This window comes from Ceratotherium simum, chromosome 5 (genome assembly GCF_057802395.1).
Source record: "Ceratotherium simum simum isolate JZ-2026a chromosome 5, ASM5780239v1, whole genome shotgun sequence".
NCBI lineage: Eukaryota > Metazoa > Chordata > Mammalia > Perissodactyla > Rhinocerotidae > Ceratotherium > Ceratotherium simum.
In genome coordinates, this window is record NC_141904.1 from 46,809,479 (window position 1) to 46,837,261 (window position 27,783).

Here is a 27,783-nt window from a genome sequence, read left to right on the forward strand (position 1 = left end):
GGGAGGCAAGTATGTTGCAAGGCATGTGAGTGCACTGAAGGCAACAGTCAGAGCCTTGCTACTCAGTGTGGTCCTCCGACCTGCAGCATTAGCACCATCTGGGAGTCTATTAGAAATGCAGACTTGGGCTGGCCCCGTGGCTTAGCGGTTGGGTGCGCATGCTCCACTACTGGCGGCCCGGGTTCGGATCCCGGGCGCGCACTGACGCACCGCTTCTCCGGCCATGCTGAGGCTGTGTCCCACATACAGCAACTAGAAGGATGTGCAACTATGACATACAACTATCTACTGGGGCTTTGGGGGAAAAAAAGGAGGAGGACTGGCAATAGATGTTAGCTCAGAGCCAGTCTTCCTCAGCAAAAAGAGGAGGATTAGCATGGATGTTAGCTCAGGGCTGATCTTCCTCACCAAAAATAAAAAAGAAAGAAAGAAATGCAGACTTTGAATCCAGCTCCAGACCTAAGCAGAATCTTCATTTTAACAAGTTCCTGGTAGGTGATATTTGTGCTACACGAGAGCTTTTGTCTAGGAGGCAGAAATCACTTCCCAGTGGAGTGGCCGAGGATGGTGTCAATTCACCATCATCACCAGAACAAGGACCTGTGCTGGACACTGGGGACCTAGAGAAGAAAGAAATTTGTCCCTGCCCTCAGGGAGCTTGCTGGCTAGCAGGAAGACAGACATACAACCACAGGACTGGTGCGAAAGTAGAGGAGCAGCAGAGACTGCGTTACAGAGGAGGTGGCTCTGAGATGCTCACCCTCTAGTGCTAGTAGAGGCATCATTTGTTTTAAGAAAACTTGTTTTATATTCTTTAAAGCAAGCAGAGTTGATCAGTGCAACACCACTTGATTTCTTGTAGGTTCCACATAACATAAGAGCTTTCAGAGGGGATCCCCTTTGAGCAGGGGGCTCACATGGCTCTCTGTTCAGTGGCATGGTGCCTCTCTGAGCCTCAATTTCCTCAACTACAAAATGGGGCCATTTGTACCACATAGGAGTTATCACTGTTATCCATACTTTTATTTGAGCCACAAAACCACCCTGTAAGAGACGGTGGCAAGGAAGTACTACCACAAAAACTTCCTGAATGGAAGAAAATATGCTGCTGAACAGTATGTTCACTGTGAAGTCATGTTTTTAAAGAATTTCCATACATATTATATAAACTATTTTTAATATGTGCTATATATAAAACTAAATATGCATAGAGAAAAAGTACTCTAATAACAGTAATTTTCCTGGAGAGTGGAAGTAGTCTTTTATACACTTCAACAGCACTTTATTTTCAAAGAAATGTACTATTTTTTAAATGAAAACATTTTAAACATTCTTTTTTTTGAAGAAGAAGATCAGCCCTGAGGTAACATCCATGCTAATCCTCCTCTTTTTGCTGAGGAAGACCGGCCCTGAGCTAACATCTATTACCAATCCTCCTCCTTTTGTAGTAGTTGCACATCCTTCTAGTTGCTGTATGTGGGACGCGGCCTCCGCATGGCCGGACAAGCAGTGCGTTGGTGTGCGCCCGGGATCCGAACCCGGGCCGCCAGTAGCGGAGCGCGCGCACTTAACCGCTAAGCCACGGGGCCGGCCCTAAACATTCTTAAACATAGTTAAGTTCATAGGAAATTAGAAGTACAGTCATGCGTCACTTAACGATGAGGATATGTTCTGAGAAATACATCATTAGGCAATTTTGTTGTGCGAACATCACAGAGTGTACTTACACAAACCTAGATGGTATAGCCTACTACACACCTAGGCTCTAGGGTGTAGCCTATTGCTCCTAGGCTACAAACCTGTACAGCATGTTACTGTACTGAATACTGTAGGCAGCTGTAACACAATGGTATTTGTGTATCTAAACATAGAAAAGGTACAGTAAAAATATGGCATAAAAGATAAAAAATGGTTCACCTGTACAGGGCACTTACCATGAATGGAGCTTGCAGGACTGGAAGTAGCTCTGGGTGAGTCAGTGAGTGACTGGTGAGTGAGTGTGAAGACCTAGGACATTACTGCACACGACTGTGGACTTTACAAACGCTGTACACTTAGGCTACACTAAACTTATAAAAAGTATTTTTCTTTAATAATAAATTATCCTTAACTTACCGTAACTTTTATTTTATAAACTTTTAATTTTTTTTCAACTTTTTGACTCTCATAACAGCACTTAGCTTAAAACACAAACACATTGTACAGCTGTCAAAAATATTTTCTTTCTTTATATCCTTATTCTATGAGCTTTTTTCTATTTTTAAAACTTTTTCACTTTTTAAACTTTTTGTTAAAAACTAAGACACAAGGACACACCTTAGCCTAGGCCTAGCCAGGGTCAGGATCATCAATATCACTGTCTTCACCTCCACATCTTGTCCCATTGGAAGGTCTTCAGGGGCAACAACATGCATGGAGCTGCCATCTCCTGCGATAACAACGCCTTCTTCCGGACACCTCCTGAAGGACCTGCCTGAGGCTCTTCTTGAGGAGCTGTCACTCTTTTCAGAAATATGTCCATGGTGGTCTGCTTGGTTTGTTTCTGTTTTTCATCATAGATTTGCTTGCAAGCAGATAATGCGCCATGAACACTCCTCTGTATTAATGAAAACTTGCGGTGTTGGGATCCCTGTTTTCAAATTTCTTAAGGAGTTTGTTGAGGTCTGAAAAAGCTTCTGCTAAAGATTCACTATATATTTTCTTGGGGGTTCTTCTTTTTCTTCTCCTGCAGGCTCCTTTTCTCTTGCCTCTCCTTCAGCTGTGCATTCCTGTTCCAGTTCCAACAACGCCTCATTAGTCATTTCCTCAGGAACCACCTCTATGAGCTCCTCAATGTCATCCTTGTCCACACCCAGGTTAAAGTTGTTTGCCATCTCAACCACAGCCTTGTTGATTTTTGCAACCTCCTCATCCTTGGCAAATCCTTTGAAGTCATGGGCAAACCTCTTGAGTGTCTTCTTCCAGATGCCATGCAACCCTTGGTGACATCACCTCAAGCCCAAGCAAGGTTTTTTTTTTATGAGGAAGATCAGCCCTGAGCTAACATCCATGCCACTCCTCTTTTTGCTGAGGAAGACTGGCCCTGGGCTAACATCTGTGCCCATCTTCCTCCACTTTTTATATGGGACGCTGCCATAGCATGGCTTGACACGTGGTGCATCAGATGTGCGCCCGGGATCCGAACCCAGGCTGCCAGCAGAGGAACGCGCGCACTTAACTGCTACGCCACAGGGCTGGCCCCCCCAGGCAAGGTTCTTGATGCAGTCATAGATGTTGTAATCCTTCCAGAACTGCATCTTCCCCAGTAGCAGCAATAGCCTGGGCAAAGGTTCTCCTCAGATAGTAGACCTTAAAAGCTGCTATAACTCCTTGATCCATTGGTTGGATCAAAGAGGTGGTATTTAAAGAGAGAAACACTGCTTTGATATTGGGATGAAGATCACCAATAAAAGGAGGATGTCCGGGAGCATTATCAACAATAAGCAAAATCTTGAAAGGTATGTTATCCTCCAAACAGTACTTCTCCATTTTACTGTCATAGCAATTCAAGAGGACATCTTGGAAGAGGAGCTGAGTCATCTATGACTTCTTATTGCTCCTGTGATACACCAGCAGTGTGTGCTTACTGAAGTGCTTGAAGGCCCTGGGGTTCTCACTGTGCCAGATCACAAACGGCTTCAACTTGTAGCCTGCAACATTGCCCCCAAGCAAGACTGTTATCCTGTCCTTAAAACCTGATCATCAACTTGGCATCAACTTGGCCTCCTAATGGATGAAGGTCCTTTCAGGCATCTGTTTCCAGAATAGGCAGGTTTCACCCATATTGAATGTTTGCTCTGGTAAATAATTTTCCTCCACAATCAGCTTATCTAGAGTTTCCAAAAATTCTTCAGCTGCTTTCACATCAGCACTCAAAGACTCACCACTCACTTTCATACTATGTAATGAATAACAATTCTTGAATCGTTTAAACCACCCAGAGCTAGCAGTAAATTCAACATCATAGTTGGGTCTATCCTTTTCTTTCAACATCACAAACGTTTTGCTTTGGCGATGATTGTCATCGTGCTGAGAAGGATACACTTCGGTGTCTAGCCTTTAATCTAGGTCCTTAGACATTTCTCCATGTCTGATATAAGCCTTTCTCGAATTTTTGTTGCCTTCAACCAAGCAGATCCTTTAACAGCTTCCATCACTTTGTTCTTGTTCTTCAAGATCATAGCTATGGTGGAATAGGACATGCCTGACTGGCGAGCAATAACCATCACAGATTTTCCACCTTCATATTCCTTAATCACTTTTAATTTCATTTCCAGGTCAATGACTCGACGTGGCCTCTTACTGGCAACACTAGCAGTGGATTTTGTATGCTTAGGGGCCATGATGAACAAAACAACACAAGATTAAATCAAGCACAAAGGAAAATGATGCAATCAACAGACAGCAATAAACACAAAATATATGAGGCTGCTACTGGCATAATCCGGCATACTGTTTCACAGTTAACTTTTTTCATAAGTAGAAAGAGTACACTTTAAAATAACGATAAAAAGTATAGTATATTCAATACCTAAACCAGTAACATAGTCGTTTGTTATCATTATCAAGTATTATGTAGTTGACACAATTGTATGTGCTATACTTTTATAGGACTGGCAGCACAGTAGGTTTGTTTACACCAGGATCACTACAAACGTGAGTAATGCATTGTGCTCAACATGAGGACAACTACATCACTAGGCGATAGGAATTTTTCAGCTCCACAATAATCTTACAGGACCACTGTCGTGTATGTGGTCCATCGTTGACGGAAGCTGCACATGACTGTAATGTTCATCTGGATAATCTGAGTGGAATGATTATGGATGACTTATTTTCTTCTAATTATAATTTCTAAATTTCCTAAAATGAGCGTGTATCCATCTGGGTCTTTTGATTTCTCAGAAGTCCTAACCGGAGCTTGTCTTCTTGCTGTGGAGGTCTCTAGCGCCCTTTGCCCAAACATCTCTCCATTTTGTGCTTCTCCAACTGGAAGGTGCAGGTGAATCTCCTAGGGATCTTGTTAAAATGCAGATTCTGATTCAACGGCTGTGGGCAGGGCCTGGGATTCAGCATTTTTAACAAATTCCTAGGGGAAGCAGATACTGGACCACTCCGAGCAGCAAGGACCAAAACTGCTAGACTAGTTATTCCAGAACAGCAACCTCAGTACCACAGTCTCAGCCTCAGGCAGCGGTTCAGGCACGCACCCGGGTAACCCTAACCTAATACTGGAGGCCACCCACCGCCGGCAGAAGGCTACACGGGGCTCCGCCCCGACGGCCCGGCCCCCCCCCCCGCCCCGCCCCGCCCCCCGCCCCGCCCCTTGAGGCTCTCGCGGAGCGCGAACTGGCCTCCCTGCTCACGTGAGCGCCACGTCACGTGAGGCCGCCGTCCAATCGCGGGGCGCGCTCGGCTCTGCCGGTGGCGGGCGCGCAGAGAGGTGGCAGCGGGCACCATGGCCGAGGGGACGCTGCCCCCAGGCGGCGCCGTGCGCTCGGTCGCCTACCCCGACTCCGCTGCCGAATTCCCCCCGCACCTCCAGGCTGGCGCGATGCGGCGCCGCTTCTGGGGCGTGTTCAACTGCCTTTGCGCCGGCGCGTTCGGGGCCCTGGCCGCCGCCTCCGCCAAGCTGGCCTTCGGCAGCGAGGTGGAGCCCGGGGCGCCGCTGCGGCGGGCGGGCGGGTGTGGCCGGGCGGTGGGGGCGCGGCGCGGCTCCAGGGTGGGGCGGGGCTGGGGGCGCAGGGCTCCGCCTCGTTCCCGCCGGTCTGTCCGGCCCGATCCGCAGCGGGGCGCTGCAGTCTGCCGGGGCGGGAGAGCTTCCCTGGACTCTCAATTCCGTCAAACCCTCGTCCAGTGTAGGCGGTAAGAGACGTCGGACACTGAGGCCTCTAACCTTACCAGGGACCTAAAATCTGTCCTCCGATTGGGCTAGTTCGCTCTCGGGGAAGACGCACACCTCCTACATCCACTCTCTGCCTCTCATTTTAAGCCCCTTGTGCCTGAACGTTTCTCTCCACGTGACTCTTCAGGTGAGACGCCTGTTGCCCATGTCTTTACTCCGTAATTAACTGTTTCAACTGGGCTACCCTGCTGCCAGGAAACTTGAGTTTGGGATACCCTAGGTATAGGGAAGACTGAGAGAAACGTCCTGGACATTCCCCTGATACTGAGAACTCCTAAACTGCCGCCCCACATCTGCTAAGGATTACCTCTTTGCCTCTCCGATCCCGAGTCACAGGCCAGCTTCTGCTTGCTAGCGGGGTTTCCTTGCATCTGCAACCCAGGGTTAGGCCCTGACCTGGATAGTGGACAGGCCGATTCTTCAGGTTTAAGCCTATTTAGGTCTAATCCAATGGGAGCTGCCATGCTTGAGGTTAATATCCTGTTGGTGGTAATTCTTGGGGTAAGTGGTTCAAAATAAGATGAGCGACTCTATGAGCCATGAGGTTTTCTAGTCTTTTCAGTTGTGCACCAGGCCTTCATAACCTTTATATAAGCAGGCTCCACTGGCACAAACAATGCTTTTGTGTAAATTATACGAAGACACCCTTTTCTCAAGACACAATGTATTCAGCTGCTGGAAAACTGTTAGGAGAAATAAGAGTATGATGTTTAGATGAGCACAGCCCCGGGAGGAAGCAGCTCTGTCTGCAGGCGGGTTTCTAACTCCACACCAAGCAAGGGGGCCTGCCTATCCTTTGTGTTGGAGACCTCTAAAGACCCTCTGTTCTCTCAAGGTTCTCTCCTTTAAAAACGAAAGCTGCAAGTTCTCCAGTGATGCCAGGCAGTGTTCTCCCTAGGCAGGGCTGTGTTCTGGTTAAGCGCATGGAGCCACAGTGCCTGGGTTTGAATCCTAGCGGCTCCCACCAGCTGTGGCACTTTAGGCAAGTTACTTAGTGCCTCAAGTTCTTTATTTGTAAAATGAAGCTAAGGAATAAATAAGAATGCTGCACTTAAAACATTTAGCACAGGGCCTGGCACAGAGTAGAAGCTCAAGACTGCCCAGTGGGACCAGCCTGAGTGGGTTGTAGCTGGCACAGGATGGGGGAAACATGACTATTTAATTCATGATTTACCTGGTCCCGGGAAGTGAGAGTCTGCCGCTGATTTACTTACACTACATACTGAATGATAACTGCTTGGCCTGGGACTGAACTTCAAGCATTGGTCACTGTAGGACCAATAAGGGACTGGTGTTCAGTAGAAAATACTGGTAATGCGTTAGCATTTTACTTCTGCCCAAGGTCACATGGCCAGCATGATGGCTAAATGTGTCTTCTCTGAGCTTGTTTCAGCTGTAAAATGGGTGTACTTCCCACTGAGGGTCAAGTGAAGGCCTGTTCAGGAAAGCTCTGCGGAGCCCCCAGGCTGTGGGGGATCTCAGTAGGGGCCCAGCTGCTGGTAACCACGACCCTGGGTGTGCTGTGAAGGGGCTGCTGGTTGTGCTGTTGGGCTGGCGTGGCTGCAATGACACCTTCTCCTGCAGGTGAACATGGGCGTATGCATCTTAGGCATTATTGTGATGGCGACCACCAATTCTCTGATGTGGACGTTCTTTAGCCGGGGCCTCAGTTTCTCCATGTCCTCAGCCGTTGCATCTGTCACAGTGACTTTTTCAAACATCCTCAGCTCGGTGAGTAGCCTGAGGGTACGGTCCCCTGGCCCAAACCTGGGTTCTGGGAGGTGGTTTGGGGGGTTGTCCTTGGGCAACCCCTCCTATCCCAGATAGGAGAAATGACAGGAACAGAAGCAGAGGTTGCGTGTGGCTTGACCCCTGGTGGCTGCTCCTCTAATCTCTCAAACTGGGAGGAATTCTCAAGTTGGATGGGAATGAAGTCCAACTGTGAAGAAGCCTGCCTGCTTCCTGCCCCTCGGGCTGGAGCCCTCATTGCAGTCTGTGTGCAGCCCAGCCGTCTCCTGGGGGTTTGTGAACTCGAGCATGAGATGTGGAGGGTCGGGGTTCTTCTCTGGTAGCCGGGGGTCAATCAGGTGGGGCTGAGCCCAGTCAGTCCTGCATCAAGGGAGGGAGGACTTGGTAGGCCAGATCAAGCCAGCGAACTCCAGGCACCAGCTCTGTGCTGGGCCTGGCTGCTAGCCTCTGCTGGGGTTTCTCGTGCACTTTCCTGGGGTCCAGTGCTGTGAGGAAGATTCCCTCCCCACTTTATAGGTGAGACGGAAATGAATAGAGTGACTTGCTGAAGGTGGCAGCTGGGTTTCAAGCTCAAGACTTCCGGCTCTAGACCTTTCCTCCTGCCCTAGGAGAGCAGGCAGCCACAAGGGAGTGAGGTTGTGCCCACCCACCGTGGTCTAGTCCTGTGCGCATGTGTTTACCCAGCCTCACAGCTGTCTCTGTCCCACAGGCCTTCCTGGGCTTTGTGTTGTATGGAGAGTACCAGGAGGTCTTGTGGTGGGGAGGAGTGTTCCTCATCCTCTGCGGACTCACCCTCATCCACAGGAAGCTCCCACCAACCGGGAAGGCCCTTCCACACAAGCAGCAGTAGCATCACTTGGTTGGATGGACCAGCTGGAAAGACAATAACGGCCGCTCAGGCTTGGGTTGGTGTGTGGGGACTGCTTATACCCAGGTGATCTGGGTGAGCAGCCTTCCGACCATCAGCCAAAGGGAGATGCTCCCAAGGGAAGCAGGCCTCTGACTGAGCAGGCTTGGGGGTGGATAGCTCTGGCTTCTGTAAGAGGAAGTACACCCACAGCAGGGGTCTGCCTGAAGCGTTCTCAATACATCTGCTCAGTACTTTTGATTCTCACGCTTCCAGGACACCCAGGGAGCCTTGGCAGGTGCTGGAGACCCTGGGGTTGGTCTGCTTCATGTGTGGACTTGAAACCACTCTGTAATTGTAGTCCTGTTGTCTAACAAGCCAGTCACGTGACATCGGAATCAATGACTGGTGGGGCTTTCTGGCAACTTCACGCTGATATATCAGGCCATCTGTGTCATGCTTTTGTATTATGGCAAGAGAAGGAAAACTGGATTAATAAATACTTTTTTGCAAGTTAAAACTACCAGGTGTGGAATTTTAATTCTTTCCTACTTTTTTTCTCTTTCCTAGTTTTTCGGAGTAAGAGGGAGCAGCCAGGGTGAGCTGCAGTTCCTAGAGTAGAGCTGATGATCCCCACCCCAGGCCTGGGCTCAGGTGAGCGATGGCTCCTTCCCGATGTCACCCAGGCTGGTGCTCTTCAAATTCAGGAGGGTCTGTCTGTTCTCTTGATATTCAAGGAGAAAAGCTTGACCTCACTTTGGAGACCTAGTTTTATTTTACTAATTAGGAAAGGAAACTGCCCCAGAGGTCGTTCCCGCTGCCCTGTTTCACTGTGAAGCCTCTTCTGCCCTTTGGTTTCTCTCCCAGATCCCTGTGACGTTTTTGTATCTTACACCACCATGGGAATGTAACTCCTAGTTCACAATGGTCTGTGTGCTGCCTGCACACTTTCCCTGTGTGTAGCTTCCAGCATGACGCTCACCTGCTCCAATTCCCTGGGGGCTCCTGGATGTCCGAGAGCCCTCTCAGCTCTCCTGAGCCTTCAGACATTCCCTGTGGTTGAGAGGGACTTGGCGGCCTGTTGGCAGGGGGAATGTGTCACATCCAGGCTGGCCCCTCCTTCCTCCCCATACACGGAGCATGTTCCTTGCATTCTTCCGTTACTCGTTGTACAGTTGACAGATGAGCTTTCTAGAACTGTTCTGTGGCTCCTACTGCTTGGCACCCGGCCCTAGCCGCCTCTCCAACTTCTCTCTTGCTGCCTCCTCAACACCCCCACACCCACACTGCTTGAGTCACCCTGAACATCTGTATCTCAGCAGTTCTCAAGTCTGTCAGGTCCAGTCCCACCTTGCTTTTTCCTTTGCCTTGGATTCCCTTCCCCTTTCACCTCTCCTGGGCAAACTCCTCCTCCGCCTTCAAAATCCCCAGGGCACACAATATGCTGCACTTTCTGAGCTGCCACAGGGGCCAAGGCAAAGCTGTGATTCACAGAATGTTAATCGATTAGCCCCACTGTGACACAGGGAAGCCTCCCAGCCATGCTGTGAAGGAGGTACTCTTGTTATTCCCATTTTAGAGGGGAGGAAACTAAGGTTCAGGGAGGTTAAGTGATTTGCCCAAAGTCACACAGCTAATGAGTGCTGGAACCACAATGTCAGCCCAAGTCTGTCTGACTCCAGGGCTTGGGTCTTAGTCCCTACAATTGTCCTGCCTCCCACACATTAAAGCATGTAAAAGCCCCAGAGAGGTCCTGTGAAGAGGAGCCTGTTTCACAGTGTCTAACAGTGTTCCCCAGAGCTCAGAACCCTTTTTTCCCCAACCACCTCCTGCCCCTCTGAGGGTCCCTAGTGCTCCCTGAAACACTCTTCAAGTCTCCCTGATCTAGTCTGACCCCTTCATTCTACAAATGAGGAAGATGAAGGCCAGTCAAGACTCTGTAGGGTGTGGTCACACGTGTGGGTTAGGCACCCAGCCAGGGCCAGACATGAAGGCTACTGAGAGCTGGTGACCGGGCCTCCCTGGCAGTCCATGAAAAGGGCAGAAAGAAGTCCATCTTGGAGCAGCCATTGTCCTGAGGGGACCCAGTCTCTCATCCAGGCACGTGCTGAATACGTAAAGATGGTGTTGACCTAAGACCTTCTCACTCTCAGCTCAACAAATATGCCTACAGGGGGACCACAGGATACAACGAGATGTTTCTCTAAGAGGAAGATTCGTCATTTTTCAAAAAGCAGAGAGATACATCCTTCTAATCATCTAAGAAGATGGAGTAGTGTTCACTGTGTCTCTTCTCTCATTTCAGATGTATATTATCTCAATAAGAGAATAAACTGTGTATCAGTATTTGTCTTTCTGGTATACACCCTGGATGATGGATTGAACTTTATTTTGTTTGCTCTGGAGCTGGCAATTTGACTTCCAGTTTCAACAGCCAGTGGCCTGATACATCAGTGTTACCATTTTTTTGGTTTTTTGTTTTACTTATTTCTTTTTGTGTGCGTGTGTGAGGAAGATGGGCTCTGAGCTAACATGCATTGCCAATCCTCTTTCTGCTGAGGAAGATTAGCCCTGAGCTAACATCTGTGTCCATCTTCCTCCATTTTGTATGTGGGCTGCCACCACAGCATGGCTTGATGAGTGGTGCATAGGTCTGTGCCCCGGATCTGAACCTGCAAACCCTGGGCAAACAACGAAAACTTAATCACTACGCCATGGGGCCAGCCCCCATTATTTCTTTTTTAAAGTGTACGATTCAGTAGTTTTTTAGTATATCCACAAAGTTTCCAACCATCACCACTCTATTTCCAGAACATTTTTATCACTACAAAAAGAAACTCCTATACCCAATGGGAGTCACTATCCATTCCATTCTCCCCCCAGCTCCCGGCAATTACTAATCTGCTTTCTGTCTCTATGGATTTTGTATTCTGGACATTTCATATAAATGGCATCATATGGCAGGAGGAAGTCAAGAGGCGGCATAGGCAGACTCTGAACTCACCTCCTCCCGCGGACACAGCCAATTTACAACTACTCGTGGAAAAATTACCCCTGAGACAGAACTGAAAACTGGATAAGAGGAACTCCTGCAACAACAGACAATCCTAATTGAGGTAGAAGCGGCAGAAACTCCCTTTTGGAGAGGAAAAACGCCGCCTTCATAAGCCGCCAGCTTCACAGCCGCCGGGAACAGCCCACAGGTACGCAGCTCTCCCTGGAGGCGGGGGGCCCTGAGCCGGGGAGCGCACCCGCTGTGGGCATTTTGTGGACCCAGCACAATCGAGACAAGTGGCCTAATATCTGACTTTGCCTGCTACTGAAACATTGGGGAGTACTCCCAGAAAAGCTGGTTCACAAAGAAATTAAAACTGGCTCTTAAAAGGCCCATGCGCAAACTCACCCATTTCAGAAAGCAACCTAAAATCATCAGAAAGAAAGGTGCACAGTGCTTTGGTGAAAAGAGGCTAACCTAATAGGCCGTGAGTGCATCTCGGTGAGAGGTGAGACCTCTCCAGGGACTGGGACATTGGCGGCGGCCATTGTTGTGGCCTGGTGTGGGCGTGCTGACACAGACACTGTTGGAGTTCTCCCTGAGGCCTACTAGCCCAGGGTCTGCCCCACCCACTAGAACACCGATTTAATCCAGTTCAGCCAGGGCAGGCAGCCCACCCTAGAGACTGGCCCCACCCAACAACAAGCCCTCAGGCAACTTGTGGGCCTGCGTAGATTGGTGACTGGATTCCCTGCAGCCTGGCAACTGAGGCTACTTCAGTGGGGCAGTGCGGGCACAAGGAGTGGGTGGAGAGTGTGGGGTGGTGGTGGAGTGTGTGGGGCTCCCGCCGTGGAGAGACTGGGTCCACTTCAGGAGGTCGGGGAACGCACACGGGGCAGGACTGTGTTGACTGTGTGTGGACCTGTGGGCAGCAGGGCTTGTCAGCTGCAGAAGACTTGTGCTTCTCAAAGACCCACATAGGGGGTTTGCCCCACCTTCCAAAGCCTGAAACAATTGGGTGCTCCGGGGCGTGAGGCCAGCCCCACCCAGCTGCAATCCTCAGAGAGCTGACAAGAGACCTAAAGGCTGGAGGCTTATAGCAATTGTAAGGCCCTGAGCCTAACAACCTGCCATGCTGGGGGCCTACTCACTTAAAAGAAATACTGCAACACAAATGTGATATTAGAACATGCAGCCAACTGTGCTGGGGCTCTCCATACCTGATAAAGAGACTGAAGGGCCCACAACAACTACAAGCAGCTGAGCATTACAACAGCTGGCCAGGAGCATAACTCGGCCTCCCTGGGCGCCTACAGGGAGAGCAAACAGGCCACAACAGAAGGACACACGTAGCCCACATAGGGGTCACCCTTGGAACATTGAGAACTGAGGGAAGCACACTGCAGGCCTCCTAAGCCATCAATTACATAAGGTCACCTATCCAAGAGCAGGAGACATAGCTGACCTACCTAATATGTAGACACAAGCACAGGGAAAGAGGCAAAATGAGGAGGCAAAGGAATACATTCCAAGTAAGGGAACAGGACAAAACCCCAGAAAAGGAACTAAGTGAAACAGAAATGAGCAACCTACCCGACAGAAAGTTCAAACAAAGAGTGTTAAGGATGCTCACTGATCTGGGGAGAAGAATAGATGACCTCAGTGAGAATGTCAACAAAGAAATGGAAGATATAAAAAAGAACCAATCAGAAATGAAGAATACAATACTGGAAATGAAAAATTCACTAGAGGGACTCAAAAGCAGAGTAGAGGATACAGAAGAATGGATCTGTGAGCGGGATGAAAGACTAGAAGAAATTACCCAAGGTGAACAGGTAAAAGAGAAAAGAATTAAAAAGAGTGAGGACAGGGCCGGCCCGGTGGCTTAGCGGTTAAGTGCACGCGCTCCGCTGCTGGCGGCCTGGGTTCGGATCCCAGGCGTGCACCGACGCACCGCTTCTAGGGCCGTGCTGAGGCCGTGTCCCACATGCGGCAGCTGGAGGGATGTGCAGCTATGACATACAACTATCCGCTGGGGCTTTGGGGGAAAAAAGAAATAAATAAAATCTTTAAAAAAAAAAAAAAAAAGAGTGAGGACAGTCTAAGGGACCTCTGGGACAACATCAAGCGCACTAACATCCATGTTATAGGTGTCCCAGAAGGAGAAGAGCGAGACAAAGGGGCAGAGAATCTATTTCAAGAAATAATAGATGAAAACTTCCCTAACCTAAGGAAGGAAACAGACATCCAGGTACAGGAAGCACAGAGAGCCCCAAACAAGATAAACCCAAAGAGGCCCACACCAAGACACATCATAATCAAAATGTCCAGAATTAAAGATAAAGAGAGAATCCTAAAAGCCGCAAGAGAATGTCAAGTTACATACAAAGGAAACCCCATAAGGCTATCAGCTGACTTCTCAGCTTACAGGCTAGAAGAGAATGGCATGATATATTTAAAGTGCTAAAAGGAAAAAACTTACAACCAAGAATACTCTACCCAACAAGGTTATCATTCAAAATGGAAGGAGAGATCAAAAATTTCCCAGACAAACAAAAATTAAAGGAGTTTGTCACCAAGAAACCAGTGCTACAGGAAATGTTAAAGGGACTGATTTAAGGGGAAAAGAGAAGAGCACAAATAGGAAAAATTATCTATTTCCATGATAAGAAGGTAATGGATACAAATGCACAAAAAAGAGGTTAGATATGATATCAAAAACATAAAAGGAGGGAGGAGGGGAGTTAAAGAGTAGAGCTTTCAGACAGAGGTCAAACTAAAGAGACCATCAATTCTGTATAGAAGAAGAAAGGAACAGAGTAGGACTACTAAAACACTGAGAAAAAAAAAGTTAAAAAATGACAGTAAGTACATACTTATCAATAGCTACTTTAAATGTCAATGGACTAAATGCTCCAATTAAAAGTCATAGGGTGGCTGATTGGATGAAAAAACAAGACCCATAGATATGCTGCATACAAGAGACACACTTCAGACCTAAAGACACTCACAAACTGAAAGTGAAGGGATGGAAAAAGATACTCCATGCAAATGGCAATGAAAAGAAAGCTGGGGTAGCAGTACTCATATCAGACAAAATAGACTTTAAAACAAAAACTGTAAAAAGAGACAAAGAAGGGCATTACATAATGATCAAGGGAACAATCCAACAAGAGAATATAACACTTGTAAATATCTACGCACCCAATGTAAGTGCACCTAAATATATAAAGCAATTATTAACAGACATAAAAACAGAAATAGACAGTAACACAATAAAAGTAGGGGACTTGAACACTCCACTTACACCAACAGATAGATCATCCAAACAGAAGATCAATAAGGAAACATTGGCCTTAAATGACACACTAGAACAGATGGACCTAGTAGATCTATACAGAGCATTCTATCCAAAAACCGAAGAATACATGTTCTTTTCAAATGCACATGGAACATTCTCCAGGATTGATCACATATTAGGCCACAAAACAAGTCTCCATAAATTTAAGAAGATTGAAATAATACCAAGCATCTTTTCTGACCACAATGGTATGAAACTAGAAATCAACTATAGGAAGAAAATCAGAAAAGCCACAAATACGTGGAGATTAAATAAAATGCTACTGAACAATGACTGGGTCAACGAAGAAATCAAAGAAGAAATCAAAAAATACCTGGAGACAAATGAAAATGAAAATACGACATGCCAGAATTTATGGGATACAGCAAAAGCGATTCTAAAAGGGAAATTTATAGCAATACAGGCCTATCTCAACAAACAAGAAAAATCTCAAATAAACAATCTAACAATGCACCTAAAGGAACTGGAAAAAGAAGAACAAACAAAGCCCAAAATCAGTAGAAGAAGGGAAATAATAAAAATCAGAGCAGAAATAAATGAAATAGAGACCAAAAAAAAAAAAAAGAAAAAATTAATAAAACCAAGAGCTGGTTCTTTGAAAAGATAAACAAAATTGACAAACCTTTAGCTAGACTCACCAAGAAAAAAAGAGAGAAGGCACAAATAAGTAAAATCAGAAATGAAAGAGGAGAAATTACAACAGACACCTCAGAAATACAAAAGATTATATGAGAATACTATGAAAAGCTATATGCCAACCAATTTGACAATCTGGAAGAAATGGATAAATTCTTAGACTCATACAACCTTCCAAAACTGGATCAAGAAGAAGTAGAGAATTTGAATAGACCAATCACCAGTAAGGAGATCGAAACAGTAATCAAAAACCTCCCCAAAAATAAAAGTCCAGGACCAGACGGCTTCCCTGGTGAATTCTATCAAACATTCAAAGAAGACTTAATACCTATCCTTCTCAAACTCTTCCAAAAAATTGAGGAGGGGGGGAAGCTCCCTAACTCATTCTACGAAGCCAACATTACCCTGATACCAAAACCAGACAAGGACAACACAAAAAAAGAAAATTACAGGCAAATATCACTGATGAACATTGATGCAAAAATCCTCAACAAAATACTAGCAAATCGCATACAACAATACGTTAAAAAGATTGTACACCATGATCAAGTGGGATTTATTCCAGGTATGCAGGGATGGTTTAACATTCGCAAATCAATCAATGTGATACACCACGTTAATAAAATGAAGAATAAAAATCACATGATCATCTCAATAGATGCAGAGAAAGCATTTGACAAGAGACAGCATCCATTTATGATAAAAACTCTGAATAAAATTGGTATAGAAGGAAAGTACCTCAACATAATAAAGACCATATATGAGAAACCCACAGCTAATATCATCCTCAGTGGTGAAAAACTGAAAGCTATCCCTCTAAGAACAGGAACCAGACAAGGATGCCCACTGTCACCACTCCTATTTAACATAGTACTGGAAGTCCTAGCCAGAGCAATCAGGCAAGAGAGAAATAAAAGGGATCCAAATTGGAAAGGAAGAAGTGAAACCATCACTATTTGCAGATGACATGATTTTATATATAGAAAACCCTAAAGAATCCACCAGAAAACTTTTAGAAGTAATAAACAAATATGGTAAAGTTGCAGGATACAAAATCAACATACAAAAATCAGCTGCATTTCTATACACTAACAATGAAGTAGCAGAAAGAGAAATTAAGAATACCATCCCATTTACAATTGCAACAAAAAGAATAAAATACCTAGGAATAAACTTAACCAAAGAGGTGAAAGAGCTGTACACCGAAAACTATAAAACATTTCTGAAAGAAATTGAAGAAGACACAAAGAAATGGAAAGATATTCAGTGCTCTTGGATTGGAAGAAATAATGTAGTTAAGATGTCCATACTTCCTAAAGCCATCTATAGATTCAACGCAATCCCTATCAAAGTTCCAACAACATTTTTCACAGAAATAGAACAAAGAATCCTAAAATTTATGTGGAACAACAAAAGACCCAGAATAGGTAAAGGAATCCTGAGAAAAAAGAACAAAGCTGGAGGTATCATACTCCCTGATTTCAAAATATACTACAAAGCTATAGTAACCAAAACAGCATGGTACTGGCACAAAAACAGACACACAGATCAATGGAATAGAATTGATAGCCCAGAAATAAACCCACACATCTATGGACAGCTAATCTTTGACAAAGGAGCCAAGAACATACAATGGAGAAAAGAAAGTCTCTTCAACAAATGGTGTTGGGAAAACTGGATAGCCACATGCAAAAAATGAAAGTAGACCCTTACCTTACACTATACACAAAAATTAACTCCAAATGGATTAAAGACTTGAATGTAAGACCTGAAACTACGAAACTTCTAGAAGAAAACATAGGCAGTATGCTCTTCGACATCAGTCTTAGCAACATATTTTCAAGCACCATGTCTGACCAGGCAAGAGAAACAATAGAAAAAATAAACAAATGGGACTACATCAAACTAAAAACCTTCTGCACAGCAAAGGAAACCATCAACAAAATGAAGACAACCTAACAATTTGGAGAAGATATTTGCAAACCATACATCTGATAAGGGCTTAATCTCCAAAATATATAAAGAACTCATGCATCTCAACAACAAAAAAACTAACAACCCAATTAAAAAATGGACAAAAGACATGAACAGACATTTCTCCAAAGAAGGTATACAGATGGCCAACAGACACATGAAAAGATGTTCAAAATCATTAACTATCAGGGAAATGCAACTCAAAACTACAATGAGATATCACCTCACGTCCGTCAGAATGGCTATAATTAACAAGACAGGAAACAACACATGTTGGAGAGGATGTGGAGAGAAGGGAACTCTCATACACTGCTGGTGGGAGTGCAAACTGGTATAGCCACTATGGAAAACAGTATGGAGATTCCTCAAAAAATCAAGGATAGAACTACCATATGATCCAGCTATTCCACTGCTGGGTATTTATCCAAAGAACTTGAAAACACCAATGCATAAAGATACATGCACCCCTGGGTTCATTGCAGCGTTATTCACAATAGCCAAGACTTGGAAGCAACCTAAGTGCCCATCAAGGGACGAATGGATAAAGAAGATGTGGTATATATACACAATGGAATACTACTCAGCCATAAGAAACGATGAAATCCAGCCATTTGTGACAACATGGATGGACATTGAGGGTATTATGCAAAGTGAAATAAGTCAGAGGGAGAAGGTCAAATACCGTATGATTTCCTTCATTAAGTAGTAGATAATAACAACAATAAACAAACACATAGAGACAGAGATTGGATTGGTGGTTACGTGAGGGGAAGGGGGGAGGGAGGAGGGCGAAAGGGATAATTCGGCACATGTGTGTGGTGATGGGTTGTAATTAGTATTTGGGTGGTGAACATGATGTAATCTATGCAGAAATAGAAGTATAATGATGTACACCTGAAATTTATACAATGTTATAAACCAATGTTACTGCAATAAACAAAAAATTAAAAATAAAATAAAGACATTTTCAAACAAACAAGAAATGCTGAGGGCACTCACAATGACCACCCTCTCAGAGAAAGAACTTTTTGAAGGAACTTGAGGAAGAAAGACAATGGTCCACAATAGAAGGTCTGGGATGCAAAAAGATACCTTTAAAACCAACAAATAAATGTAAAAAGAAAGTAATAATGCTTATTTGGGGGGATTAAAATACGACTAAAATGTTAAAAAAAAAAAAGAAGAAGTGATGACACTCTAAATAATGCATTTTGAAGGCAGAGCCATCAGGATTTGCTAATGGGTTGGATGTGGAGTATGAGAGAAAGAGAGGTCAATAATGCCTCCATGGTTTTGACCTGAGCAATTTAAAGAATGAAGATAAGAGAAGGATCGTGCAGGAAGATCAAGAGCTCAGTTTTGAACCTGTCAATTTTAAGATGCTTATTACACATCCAAGTGGAGGTGTTGGATGGGCAGTAGGACGTACGAGTCTGGAGCTCAAGGGACGATCTGGGAGTCAGCAGCATAGAGGTGATATTTGAAGCCATGAGACTGGATGAGATCATCTAGAGAGAAAAGGTCCAAGTACTGAGCCTGGGCACTCCAATGTTTAGAAGTCAGGGAGATTGGAGGAACAGTAAGCAGAAACAGCCAGTGAGGTAGGAGCCTAACCAGGCAAGTGTGGCATCCTAGAAACATCTCCAGAAAAAGGCAGCAATCTCCCGGGCTAATGCTGCTGAAGGGTCAAGTAAGATGAAGATTGAGAAATGGCCATTGGATTGGCAAAGAGATAACCTTGACAAGAGCAGCTTTGAGGAGTGGTGGGAGCAAGAGCCTGACTATATTAGATTCGTGAGGGGATGGTGGGTCATCTCAATTGATGCAGAAAAAGCATCTGACAAAATTCAATTCCCTTTCATGATAAAACACTCAACTAACTAGGAGTAGAAGGAAAATTCCTTAACGTGATAAAGACCATATTTGAAAAACCCACGGCTAACATCATACTCAATGGTGAAACACTGAAAGTCTTTCCCCAAAGATCAGGAACAAAACAAGGATGCCTGCCTTCACCGCTTCTACTCAACATGGGACCGAAAGCTCTAGCCAGAGCAATTAGGCAAGAAAAGGAAATAAAAGGCATCCAAACTGTAAAGGAAGAAGCAGAATTATCTCTGTTTGGAGATGACATGATTTTATATGTAGAAAATCCTAAAGATTCCACAAAAGAAAAAAAACCCATTAGAGCTAATAAACAAATTTGGAAAATTGCAGGATACAAAGTCAACACACAAAAATCAGTTGCATTTTTATACGCTAACAATGAACAATCTGAAAAGGAAATTAAGAAAACAATTCCATTTGTAATAGCACCAAAAATAATAAAATACGTAGGAATAGATTTAACTAAGGGGGGCATACTGGTCACTGAAAACTATAAAACACTGCTGAAAGAAATTAAGGAAGACATTAGTAAATGGAAAGACATCCTGTCTTCATGGATTAGAAGATTTAATATTGTTAAGATGATAATACTACCCAAAGCGATCTACAGATTCAATGCAATCCCTATCAAAATCTCAATGGTGTTTTTTGCAGAAATAGAACAGCCCATTCCAAAACTCATATGAACCCTCAAGGGATCTCAAATAGCCAAAACAATCTTGAAAAAGAACAAAGTTAGAGGACTTATATATCCTGATTCCAAAACTTTCTGCAAAAAAGCTCTGTAATCAAAACAGTGTGGTACTGGCATACAGACATATAGACCAGTGGAACAGAATAGGCAACCCAGAAACAAACCCTTTGACAGAGTGTCAAGACCATTCAATGGAGGAAGGATGGTCTTTTCTTTTTTTTCTTTTTTTTTGTGAGGAAGATCAGCCCTGAGCTAACATCCATGCTAATCCTCCTCTTTTTGCTGAGGAAGACCGGCTCTGAGCTAACATCTGTTGCCAATCCTCCTCCTTTTTTTTTTTCCACAAATCCCCAGTAGATAGTTGTATGTCATAGTTGCACATCCTTCTAGTTGCTGTGTGTGGGACGCGGCCTCAGCATGGCCGGAGAAGTGGTGCGTCCGTGCGTGCCTGGGATCCGAACCCGGGCCACCAGTAGCGGAGCGCACGCACTTAACCGCTAAGCCACGGGGCCAGCCCCAAGGATGGTCTTTTCGACAAATGGTGCTGGAGAAGCTGGATATTCATATGCAAAAGAATGAAGTTGGACCCTTACATTTCGCCATATACAAAAATGAACTCAAAATGAATCAGAGGCCTGAAACGTAAGAGCTAAAACTATAAAACTCTTAGAAGAAAATGGAGGAAAAGCTTCATGACATTGGATTTGGCAGTGATTTTTTGGATATGACACCAAAAGCAGGCAACAAAGGAAAAAAATAGATAAATTGGGCCTCATCAACATTAAGAACTCTTGTTCATAAAGGACACCATCAAGAGAGTGAACACACAGCTCACAGAATGGGGGATATTTGCAAATCATATATCTGAGAAGAGATTAATATCCAGAATATAAAAAGAACTCCTACAACTCAACAACGACAAAAAATTTAAAAACACGAAGGAGAGTTTGGACATTTCTCCAGAAAAGATACACAAATGGCCAATAAGCATATGAAAGATGCTCAACATCACTAGTCATTAAGGAAATGCAAATCCAAACCACAATAAGATACCACTTCACACCCATTAGGATGGCTACTATCAAAAAACAAAAACCAAACCAAAACAAACAAAACACAGAAAATAACAAGTATTGGTGAGTGTGGAGAAATTGGAACCCTTGTGCATTGCTGGAAGGAACGTACAATGGTACAGCCACTGTGGAAAAGAGTTTGGCAGTTCCGCAAAAAGTGAAACAGTTATTGTGTGATTCCAGCAACTCCCCTTCTAGGTATACACCCGAAAGAATTGAAAGCAGGGCCTCTTACACCGATGTGCGTAGCAGCGGTATTTACAATAACTAAAAGGTGGCAGCAACCCAAATGTCCATCAGCAGAAAAGAGATAAACAAAATGTGGAATATACATCCAATGGAATATTATTCAGCCTCAACAAGAAATGAAATTCTAACAAATGCTACAACGTATACGAACCTTGAAAACATTTTGCTAAGTGAACTAAGCCAGACACAAAGCACAAATGTTGTATGATCCCACTTATATGAGGTACCTAGAATGGGCAATTCATAGAGACAGAAAGTAGAATGGTGGTTACCAGGGGCTAAAAGGAGCGGGGGAATGGAGATTTATTGTTTGATGAGTACAAAGTTTCAGTTTTGGATGAAAAAAAGTTCTGGAAATGGATAGAGGTTATTGTTGCACAACATTGCAAATGTACTTAATGCCACTGAATTGTATGCTCAAAAATGGTTAAAATGGCAAATTTTATTATTTTACTATATTTTTACATAATTAAAAAAAAAAAGAGGGAATGGTGGGAAGAGGAATTGGAGACAGCAAGTAGTGATGACTCTTTTGAGTTTTCCTCAGAACTGTATCTCAGTATAGTTTCAATTTTCACTTCTCTTATTAGGTACAGGGTTGAGAAGACTTTCATATGTTTAAAAGCTGTTTACATTTCTTTATCTGTGAGCTCTCTGTTCATTTCCTTTGCCCATTTTTTTGAGCTAAAGGGCTCAGACTTTAGCCACTCAGTTACTTGGTCTCACTTCACCCTTTTTTAATTCTCTGAATAGCACTTCTCACTTTCAGAAATTAACTTATTGGTTTACTCATTTTCTCTCCAACCTAATTGTAAGGACCTCGAGTGCACAGGCTGTGTCTGTTCTGGTTCCCCACCGTGTTGCCAGGGCTCCATCATTTGGCAGGTGCTCAATAAAATTTGCTGTGAAGGAATGAATGAAAAAATAAGAAAAAATACAGATAATAAGGGGTACAACTGTGCTATCAGTGAAATATATATATAAATTAAAATAAGAATGCAGTTTAGAAAGTAATAAAATCCAATGCTGGTAGAGCTGTGGAGAAAGCAGCAACATCTGCTGGTTCAGTCCTGCTCACGGATAATCTATCAGAATGTCATCAGAGTTAAAAAAAATCAGACCCTGTACTCTTAGACCTGGTGCTTCTACACCGGGGGAAAATCCAGAAGAAAAAATACAAATTTGGACAATAGGGTTCCTAGTTGCATTACTTCTATTAGCAGGTAGCTGCCTGAGAGTTGAGAGATGGTGAGGCAAATACAGTAGCACATCATGTGCCCATGAACCTGGATACGAGGCAGTGTCCACCGGGCAAGGTACCAGGTACCAGGTGTGTCCTGAAGGCGCTCTGGTTGTTACATGGCATGTAACACTCCTGTACAGTGGCAAGCACTAGGAGTGGCTTAATGAGAGGGGACTTCGGGGTTTATTGGATTCTTTTATTTTCTCCTATGAAGTTGTTTACATACATGACAAGAAAAGGAGTCAGATTAGAGATGAGTTTATAGCTTCAGATACGAAAGGACAAGATTTTGCTCCTGTAGATCTGTGGATGTGTATTTTCTAACTCCTCCCTGTCTCCACATAAAGGGAGAAAATGTAGCAGGACGAGTATCTTTATAATTTAGACCCAGGGCTTCGCGCCTGAGTGGCCCCCACGGTGCCCAGGACAGCTGACAGGGCCTCGCCTCTCTTTCTTCCTCAGAATTGGGAGGTGGGTACAGAGCTTGGGGAGGGAGCAGGTTTGAATCCCCCAAAGCAATGCTGACCAGGCTGTCCTTCCAAAATGGACTCCTGGCTTCCTTTGGGAGAAGAGGACATAGTCTTCCCGCCCTCTGGGCGCCCCGTCCTTTTGTGAACCAGTCATCCTTCTATTGGCCCAGATCTGATTTAGGACCTGCCGTGTGCCAGGCGCTGGCCCTGCCCCGAGAGAGCCGTGGTGCAGAGCCCTCCCTCACACATTAGCTCAATAAACAGAACGCTCTCTGAGCTGTTCACTTGCTCCTTTATCCACGCATTCATTCGTCTCTTGAGCACTGACCATGTGCCAGGCTGTGTGCTGGAGACAGAGAATGAGAAGTTCCATTCCTGGCTGTAAAATCAAAGTCTCCTGAGAGTTCCATTTTGAAATGTGTCCCTGTCTCGCACCCTCACCCAGTTGTTTTCAGACCCTTCCTGCCTCTCTCTCTTCTCCTCATCCCATCATCTGTGGGTTAATGGGAAGTTCAGTCCATGCCTGTTTTTCTAGGAGAGTTTGCATTCAGACACTGTCCCGTGGTGGGGCCTGAGACCTGTCCCCTTGAACAGAGAGCAGAGGGTCTCAAGTGGGAGGCCCCTGACCCCGATATCCCAGGGGGTGGCAGGGATCCATCACTTGGGGTGAAGGCCAGCCCTGGTGCGATGTGGTGGCTGCAATTCTGGAGTCCTCACAGTCCCAATGGCCTGTCACCAGACCCTGGTGTCAGCTGTGCCCAGGCAGGAAAGGTGAGAATAGACCACTCCCTAGGACCAGCTGATGAATAAAATGCCATCGCACAGGAACTAAGAGCCGGCTCTGCTGAGGCCTGGAAGTTCTGTGTAGGAAGAGAGAAGGAAGGCTCACAGCGTTCCTCTACCAACACCAAATATGTCCCACCCTCTCTGGGCTGCACCTTTCCCATCCATAAAAAGAGGGTGTTGGAATGGACACCCTCTCTAAGGTCTCCCATAGAGCTCATTTGTAGAGAATTTGGAATTGCTGTCACCTGGTCACAGCACCCTTTACAGAGCCAGGCACCGTAGAACCTGCTTTAGACACACGACACCCTAGTCCTCCCAACAGACCTGTGACATGTGTGTTCTTATGTCCATTTTCCAGATGAAGAAATGGAGGCACAGAGAGGTTAAGTAACTTGCCCAAAGTCTGTAGAGGAACCAGGACTCAGGCCCAGTTCTGTCTGACCCCAAATTCTGTTCCCTTTAGATGCTTTTACACTCACTCTGGTGCCCTGGATTTTCTGGCCTGGAAGGTACCAGAGAAAGTTCATCTTGTTCAAGCACCTCATTGGTCAAAGGAGATGAAGGAGGCCCAGAGAATTGAAGCAACTAAAGCCCAGACCCTCTCACACTCCATCCAGGACTCTTTCCAGAGAGGCTTCTCTTCCTTTCTGTTTTAAATGGTGAATTTAGCTTTAAATAGAGAATTGATGCACATGGTGCTAAATTCTGATGAATCAAAAGGAAATACAGAGGAAAGCAAGCATCCCCCTCCCATCCCTGGGCCCTGGGTGGAAGGGTCCAGGGCCTCCCTGCAGGCAGAGCCCAGCCAAGGCTTCCTGTAAGTGCCGTGTGCACTCCAGGGATGGGTTTGTTTTATTATATCTGAAAATGCAGTGCTGAGACACTGGTCCTCAGGACAGCAGAGAGCTGCTGACCTCAGTCTCATTATTCAGCGTGACTGGGGTTGCTCTCTGCCTCTCATTAAGCCAGCAAAGGGGATTGCTGTTCCTGGGCGTCATCATTCCGTCCGTTCCCTTGACAGGTGAGGAACCTAATGAAGCTGACTTTCCCGTGACATGCTGTGAGTTACTGCAGCATTGGGGCTCCATCTTGGATCTCCTCACCCCTGGTCTGGGACTTGTGCTGCTGCATCAGGCTGGCTCCTTTCAGTAGAATTAACCCCTTATTAAAAAGAAAATTACAAGTGCCCCTGTGGAGAGCAGAATATTAATATCTATCAAAATTACAAATGTTTATGCTCTTTGACCCAACATTTCCACTTCAAGGCATTCAATTCTTCCTACAGGTATACCCACATATGGGTAAAATGATCTAAGTGCAAACTTGTTCTTTGCAACACTGATTGAATAGTGAAATGTTGAAAGCAACTGAAATGCCTATGGATAGGATGCTAGTTAAATAAATTATGGGCCATCTACACAATGGAATACTATGCAGCTGTTAAAAAGAATAGGCCAAGTCTCCACATGCTGATAGAAAGATCTCCAACATCTCCAAGATATATTATTTCATGGAAAGACTCAAAGTGCAGAACACATTGATATGCTCCCACTCATGTAAATAAGAGGGGAAATTACACACCTTTGCTTCTCAGTGCGTACAACATCTTTGGGAAGATCTAAAAGAAACTGGCAACTAGAATGCATCAAAGTGGCATCAAAATTTTAAAATTTTGAACCATATGGATGCATTTTGTATTCAAAATAAAAAACAAAATTTAAAAAATCACAAGCATCCCTTACTTTTTTAATTTGAAGGGAAAAAAAAAAAAGAAAACCCGAAAGTTAATGGAGGTTAGTCTAGCTCTTCTAGAGCTGATCTTGATGGTAACCAGAACAGCAAGCCACACGTGGGTGAGGTCACGGGGTCCTGGCTTTTGGTGACCCATTGTTGGGGTCACATAAGAGACAAAGAGGTGCCATTCCCCATTTTCTTTCCCTTTTAAATCAGCTCATCTTGGCTCCTGATTTCCTAGGTCTGATATGGAAGTTTCCAAGGTTTTATTATTTCTAATCATTGTCCCTTTCCCAAGCCCCACCTCATGGCAGGATCACATCTAACCCAAGACCACATAAAAAGGGTCTGTTTCCTCTGCCAAGGACCAACTCTGAGGAGTGCTGGACATCAGGGCTGGAGTCTTCCCTGGCATTGCAGGAGAGAAACTGAAGGGATCATGGAACCATCCAACAGTGACTGGGTGAAATCTCCGTGGCACCCCTTGTCTGGGCCAGCTGGCATCTGATGCCCCTTCAGCTAGCTGGCCCCAAACCACTCTTTCCTCTGGGGGATGCCCAGGGCTATAGCCCTCTCACCCCAACTGTGGCTGTGTGGCCCTGTGCTGTTCCCTATCTTATCTCTTTTAAAAAAAAATCTTTTTATTTTGGCATAACTTCAGATTTACAGAATATAAGAATAGTAAGAAGAATTCCCTATAACCTTCCCCCAGGTTCCCCAAATGATGACCACATGCGCTGACTCCCGAGCCCTGGGTGATCTCCTGGCAGGCTCTGCTCGGCAGGCCCACCTCTTGCTTGAGAAGCAACACAACAGGCGGGGAATGGCTGCTTTGAAATGCTGCAGAAGGACCAAGTTTCCAGCTTCTCCTACTTTTTTGGAGTGACATCTGAGAAGAAATCTGACTCTTCCCTGTAGGCCATGGAATTCTGAGTTCCTCTCCAGGTGGCTGACTGTTCTCCCAGACTCAGACGTGGAGGGCAGAGAGGACTTGGGACTGAAAAAGGGCGGTGTGGTGTGATGGGAAGAACTTGCTGATTTGAGGGAGAATATGCAAGTTCAAGTCCCTACTGAGCTTTAATTAGCAGTGTGGCCTTGGGCAAGTCAGTGAACGGATCTAGGCCTTGGGTTTTCTCAGCTATAAAAAACATCAAACCCGTGGAGAAAAGTAAACCCTCATGTACTGCTGATGGGAATGAAGACTGGTGCAGCCACTATGGAAAACAATATGGAGATTTCTCAAAAAATTAAAAATAGAAATACCATATGATCCAGCTATCCCACCACTGGGTATTTATCCAAAGAACATAAAATCAACAAGAGACTTATGCACCCCTATTTCCATTGCAGCATTATTCACACTAGCCAAGACATGGAAGCAACCCAAGTGCCTATCAACAGATGAATGGGTAAAGAAGATGTGGTATATATCTACAATGGAATACTACTCAGCCATAAAAAAGATAAAATCGTCCCATTTGCAACAACATGGATGGACCTTGAGCGTATTAGGCTAAGTGAAATAAGCCAGACAGAGAAAGACAAATACTGTATGATTTCAATCATATGTGGAAGATAAACAAACACATAGATAAAGAGAACAGATTAGTGGTTACTAGAAGAGGAGAAGGTGGGGGGAGGGCGAAAGGGATAAAGGGGCACATATGTATGGTGACAGATGAAAACTAGGCTATTGGCCGTGAACATGATGTGGACTATACAGATACTGAACTATAACATACACCTGAAATTACACAGTGTTATAATCCAACATGACCTCAATAAAAAACAAAAAACCAAACCTGTGCATGTGCTTTATAGATTGCCAAGAACTACATGAAAGAAAGGTAGGATTACCTGGGTCATGCCATAATTTTAAAGGGGGTAATCTGCTGCTCAGGGAGGTTTGAGGACTTGCCTGACCTCTCAGCTGTGAGCAGCAGGGCTGGGACACCAGCCTGGTGTGTGTCCATTTAATGCTGCATCACAGTGCCTCGCCTGCTGGGTACAATTTGACTTTACTCTCAAGGTCAAAATGACCAAAGACAGTAGCCTCGTGGCCACCAGTGTTAGGGTGTTGGAGGAGGGTGCTGATGCTTCTTGAGACATCCTTTCTGCTGGGCTTGCCCGAGGAACAGTCA

General features: G+C 44.9%; 1 protein-coding gene across 5 annotated transcripts; it reads left to right on the plus strand.

Moving 5' to 3' along the window:
• The first annotated feature begins 5,472 nt into the window (after positions 1 to 5,472).
• TMEM42 (transmembrane protein 42) lies at positions 5,473 to 27,721 on the plus strand. Of its 5 annotated transcripts, none has more exons than XM_087430842.1 (4): positions 5,473 to 5,689; positions 7,529 to 7,675; positions 9,111 to 9,194; positions 26,355 to 27,721. In XM_087430842.1, exons 1-3 carry the CDS (start codon positions 5,498 to 5,500, stop codon positions 9,159 to 9,161), a joined length of 390 nt encoding a protein of 129 aa, XP_087286968.1. In that variant the 5' UTR covers positions 5,473 to 5,497; the 3' UTR covers positions 9,162 to 9,194; positions 26,355 to 27,721. The 5 variants fall into 5 exon arrangements, with proteins under 5 accessions (XP_087286968.1, XP_087286967.1, XP_087286966.1 ...); XM_087430841.1 differs by lacking the exon at positions 26,355 to 27,721 and adding an exon at positions 10,694 to 10,901; XM_087430840.1 differs by lacking the exon at positions 26,355 to 27,721 and adding an exon at positions 10,714 to 10,901.
• The last annotated feature ends 62 nt before the right edge of the window (positions 27,722 to 27,783 follow it).